Source organism: Carya illinoinensis, chromosome 1 (genome assembly GCF_018687715.1).
Source record: "Carya illinoinensis cultivar Pawnee chromosome 1, C.illinoinensisPawnee_v1, whole genome shotgun sequence".
NCBI classification, from domain to species: Eukaryota; Viridiplantae; Streptophyta; class Magnoliopsida; order Fagales; family Juglandaceae; genus Carya; species Carya illinoinensis.
In genome coordinates, this window is record NC_056752.1 from 36,023,631 (window position 1) to 36,029,248 (window position 5,618).

General features: G+C 41.7%; 1 protein-coding gene across 1 annotated transcript; it reads left to right on the top strand.

Moving 5' to 3' along the window:
• On the top strand, positions 1–5,618 carry LOC122316332 (cellulose synthase-like protein D1). The gene is made up of 6 exons (XM_043132862.1): positions 1–1,120; positions 1,795–2,224; positions 2,504–2,884; positions 3,198–3,573; positions 3,682–4,096; positions 4,506–5,618. Exons 1-6 carry the CDS (start codon positions 537–539, stop codon positions 5,461–5,463), a joined length of 3,144 nt encoding a protein of 1,047 aa, XP_042988796.1. The 5' UTR covers positions 1–536; the 3' UTR covers positions 5,464–5,618.

Consider the following 5,618-nt stretch of genomic DNA (forward strand, 5'->3'; position numbering starts at 1 on the left):
AGAAATTCAACGTCCGAAAGTTGTGTCCAGTTCCGCAACAAAAAATGGGCAGTCAATGAAATTTCTTGATGTGTATCTAAATATATTACGGTAGAAGAATTCGCCCACGATATTCAAATCTAGACTGAAATACTGAAATGGCAATATTTTATCACTTAATTGGTAGTTGGTACCAAATAAACCGTGCTCCGGAACCTAACGTGAGAGAGAGAGAGAGAGAGAGAGAGAGAGAGAGAGAGAGAGAGAGGGGCCATGCTTGAAATGAGGGAGAGACATCCAGTGCATCAAAACTAAAAATAGACGCAACTTCCGGACCATTAAACTTCTCTACCTAACCTGCATGGCTCCTTTCAACCAGCCATTGAACATACAATTCATCAACTATTTTCCATGGTTTTCCATTGTGTACATGCTTTTCACCTTCGGGTGCAGGTGAAAACGTTTAATCTTCGTAGTTGAACAAAACAATTGAAAGAAATTATGAAGAGCTAGCATTTATCTTTTTCTGAAGTTTTAAGGTATTTCTAGAGAAGAAGATGGAACCTTCGTACTTATCAAAGAAATCGTCGACGTCGCCGTTGTCTGGGCGGCCGCCTCAGCAGGCAGTGAAATTTGCGCGACGCACGTCAAGTGGCCGAATTGTGAACTTGTCCCAAGACGATCATGACTTGGACATGTCGGGCGAGTTTTTAAGCCAAAATGACTACATGAATTACACGGTAATGCTGCCGCCTACACCAGACAACCAGCCTGGTGCAGCCTCTGGTTCCAAGCCAAATGCTCCCCAACGGAGGCGCGTTGGGGATCAAGAGGAAGGTGGGTATGGAGGCAATAGCGGGGACGCTAAAGCCGAGGCAGCAAAGATGGACAGGAGGATGTCAGTGGTGAAATCTTCCAACGACAAATCAATGCTGTTGAGAAGCCAAACTGGGGACTTTGATCACAACCGGTGGTTGTTTGAGACAAAGGGAAAGTACGGCATTGGTAATGCTTTTTGGTCAGAACAAGAGGATAATTATGGATCGGAAGGAGGGATGAGCATGTCGGATTTTTTGGACAAGCCATGGAAGCCACTCACTAGGAAGCTCAAGATTCCAGCTGCTATTCTCAGCCCCTACAGGTGCACCACCCCCTAAATGTATATTGACATTCTTTAATGTTTTTTTGTTCTCTTAATATCTTTTGAGATGAATATTATTATGTCCACAACATTTAATTAGTCAAAACATACTCTATAGTATTAATATTATACATTTATATCATACATTATACACTTACGGAAGTGGGTTTTGAGTTGTTACTTGTGCAATATTCTAATAAATAGAGATTAGTTGCTGTACGTTAGACTTTGGACCAAACTTGAGTTCAAACTGAATTATATCTATAAATAATTAATTGGTCGAGAGTAGGCATCAGGTTGATTCAAAGAAAACCAAACTGCGTGCACAACTCCCATAACATTAACATTTCTCACATGCTTTGCTCGAAGTGGACTTTTCTTACCCACCAAACCACAATTCATTCTCTAGTATTAGATAACTTTCTGTTATTTCATCTGACTTTGTGCTTAGCTCTTATTAGCGATTAGTTCTAGGACAGAGATATTGACGGATACTTGGGAGTTCAAACGTGGAAATCAAAACCCAAATTACATTTTCATTCTTTAAGAAATGATCATGATCAGCTCAAAGTTTGTGTCGTTTGGACATTTTTGGCTTCTGATCATCTTTAAGATTATAAAACATGACACGTAGCAAAACAATACATTAGACGTTGATCTTTATACCTGAACAGGCTACTTGTGGTGATCCGGATGATAGTTCTAGCCTTCTTCCTCGCATGGCGTATACAGAACCCCAACCCAGATGCAATGTGGCTGTGGGGCATGTCCATTGTTTGCGAGGTTTGGTTTGCCTTCTCATGGCTTCTGGATATTCTCCCCAAGCTGAACCCCATCAACAGAGCTACTGACCTTACTGCCCTCAGTGACAAGTTCGAACAGCGCTCCCCGTCCAACCCTAGTGGGCGGTCTGACCTCCCTGGGGTTGATGTTTTCGTCTCCACAGCTGACCCTGAAAAGGAACCTCCTCTTTTCACAGCCAATACAATTTTGTCCATCCTTGCTGCTGATTACCCGATCGAGAAGCTCTCATGTTACATTTCAGATGATGGTGGTGCCATTCTATCCTTTGAGGCCATGGCCGAGGCCGTTAACTTTGCCGAGGTTTTGTTACAATCTTGATCCATAGTTTTTCGTAGAAATATGAAAGTAAACAATTATATAAATAAGTATAAGAGAGAACAGTGTCGATTTTCAAGGCCATGAAAATCTCCTTTGTGATATATTACACACTTAGAATTCTTCAAATGCCTACCTAATTCCTAGAAATTAAGTGATGCTATAGTACATGCACATATCTTTATTTTGCTCACTTAAACACATTCTTTGGTAAAACCACAGACGGTATGGATGAATATGCTACTTTTGTTCGATTGCATACAGGTTTGGGTGCCCTTTTGCCGCAAACACAACATCGAACCAAGGAATCCAGAAAGTTACTTCAGTAGTAAAACTGACCCGACGAAGAATAAGAAACGTCCAGATTTTGTCAAGGACCGCCGTTGGATCAAGAGAGAGTACGATGAATTTAAGGTCAGGATCAATGGTCTCCCTGAAGCTATACGTAAAAGGAGCGAAATGTATAACTCCAAGGAGGAAATGAAGGAGAAGAAACTTGCCCGAGAGAAGAATGGTGGGGTGTTGCCACTAGACCCAATTAGTGTCAACAAAGCCACATGGATGGCCGACGGGACACACTGGCCCGGAACATGGCTCAACCCTATGGCCGACCATGCTAAGGGAGACCATGCCGGAATTTTGCAGGTGATGATGATGATAACCACCGAATTTCTTCTTGAACTTTCTTTTGTCTTCCAAAAGAAAAAGGAAACTAACACTCAAATCTATAATTTTTCTCAATATGAACAAATGCACATTTCGCTATGGAATAACACAACTATTAAATTGTTTCAAGTATCTGTAGAACTATTAATTGCACTATTCCCTAACTATTGCCACTCCCATTCCATTTTTAAAAAACTTCAAAGCATTTCCAATCTTCAAATCTTGAAATTGTCTTGATCACTATTTCTGTGTGTGTCTATAGATACATGGGTAATTTGTGGCAATCATGTAGGTGATGAGTAAGGTCCCGGAAAATGAACCAGTGATGGGTCATCCGGACGAGAAACGATTGGACTTCACCGGGGTTGACATTCGGCTGCCAATGTTTGCGTATGTCTCGAGAGAGAAGAGGCCAGGGTTTGACCACAACAAGAAGGCTGGAGCCATGAATGCCATGGTTCGAGCTTCTGCAATATTGTCCAACGGGCCATTCATACTCAATTTGGATTGTGACCATTATATATATAATTCTCAAGCTATAAAGGAAGGAATGTGCTTTATGATGGACCGTGGTGGTGACAGGATATGCTACATACAGTTTCCACAAAGATTTGAAGGAATTGATCCGTCTGACCGATATGCGAACCATAACACTGTCTTCTTTGATGGTAATCCTTACAAAAATAAAAAATAAAAATTGATTCCAAATTCTAATTTCATACTTTTTAATTTATATTTTCACAACTCAAAGTTTCCAATATTACCCAAATATATAGGAAATATGCGAGCTTTAGATGGTCTACAGGGCCCAGTGTATGTGGGAACTGGTACTATGTTCCGACGACATGCACTATATGGGTTCCACCCACCAAGGGCAAACGAGTACTCAGGTGTATTTGGGCAAGTAAAATCCCAAGCTCCAAATGTTGTCATGCATTCACAATCTCAATCGGAGGACTTGGATGACTCAGAGATGCAGCCCCTCGCATCACACCCTGACTTGAACCTGCCAAAGAAATTTGGAAACTCAACTATGTTCACAGAGTCCATAGCCATTGCCGAGTACCAAGGTCGACCACTTGCCGATCACATTTCTGTAAAGAATGGTCGTCCTCCAGGGGCGTTGCTCCTGGCTCGTCCACCACTTGATGCACCCACTGTTGCTGAGGCAGTTGCTGTCATCTCCTGCTGGTAATTGTTCTCCCATTTCAAAATCTTCTTGAATTAATATTTTTGCTTTTGTGAGCACTTCATGTAGCTATCAGTCTAATGTTCCCAAATCTTAAAGAGGCACATGAAAGCAAGTTTCAAATAGGCTAATTTAAGACTCTGGTACCTTTGCAAACCAACAGCATGTGATGTTGGAAAGCTAAGCACGTTTTGTTCGTAAAACATATAATTCCATTGTCATTTTATGCAAACACAATATCTGTAAACGCACTTGGATCATGAGAAATAAACAAGATAGAATGGACTAAGAAGATTAACTTTTTACATTGTCAAGAACCAAGCTCACTAAAATTAAAAGTTTGAGATAGTTGTAGAAGACTCATCAATGACTAAATGGTTAATAACTATTGAGCTTTGGTGTGAAGTGCAGGTACGAGGACAATACCGAATGGGGAGACAGGATAGGTTGGATTTATGGATCAGTGACGGAGGATGTGTTGACTGGTTACAGGATGCACAACCGTGGGTGGCGTTCTGTGTACTGCATCACGAAGCGCGATGCCTTTCGAGGCACGGCACCTATCAACCTTACTGATCGTCTACACCAGGTCCTACGATGGGCCACTGGTTCGGTGGAAATATTCTTCTCTCGAAACAATCCACTTTTTGGAACCAAGCGCCTCAAGTTCCTACAGCGCATTGCATACCTCAACGTTGGCATCTACCCTTTCACCTCCGTCTTCTTAGTTATATACTGCTTCCTCCCTGCACTGTCTCTCTTCTCGGGACACTTCATCGTTCAAAGTCTAAATATTGCTTTCCTTTCCTATCTCCTTGTCATTACTCTTTGTCTCACTCTCATCTCCCTCCTGGAAGTGAAGTGGTCCGGTGTTGGGCTCGAGGAATGGTGGCGAAATGAACAATTTTGGGTCATCGGTGGCACGAGTGCTCACCTTGTTGCCGTGCTCCAAGGCCTCCTAAAAGTAATAGCAGGTATCGAAATCTCTTTCAAGTTAACCTCCAAGTCCGCCGGCGAAGATGAAGATGACATATATGCAGATCTCTATATCGTCAAGTGGACAAGTCTCTTCATAATGCCACTAACAATCATAGTGATCAACATAATTGCTGTCGTTATTGGGTTCTCCAAGACCTTGTACAGTGTGATACCACAATGGAGTAAGCTCCTGGGAGGAGTATTCTTCAGCTTCTGGGTGTTGGCTCACATGTACCCTTTTGCCAAAGGGTTGATGGGGAGGAGAGGAAGAGTGCCCACGATTGTATACGTGTGGTCGGGGCTGGTTTCAATTACAGTCTCCTTGCTTTGGATTGCCATTAGTCCCCCAGATGATAGTCGCAATACCTCTGGCGGAAGTGTTAATATATAACAACCGGGATAAGATGATTACAAATTAACCCATGAAAATACCTTAGATTCTCTCCGTTTCTTTTTTTTTTTTCTTTTTATAAGTTTGTTTTTTCAGAATATGAGCAGACTTTGTATTTTAGTTTCATCATTAGATTGAAAAATGACTTTTTTCTA

Coding starts and splice junctions, on each gene's coding strand:
- LOC122316332 (XM_043132862.1), top strand. CDS start 537: ATGGAACCTTCGTACTTATCAAAGAAATCGTCGACGTCGCCGTTGTCT. Junction 2,225..2,503: donor AGGCCGTTAACTTTGCCGAG/GTTTTGTTACAA, acceptor GATTGCATACAG/GTTTGGGTGCCCTTTTGCCG. Junction 2,885..3,197: donor ACCATGCCGGAATTTTGCAG/GTGATGATGATG, acceptor GCAATCATGTAG/GTGATGAGTAAGGTCCCGGA.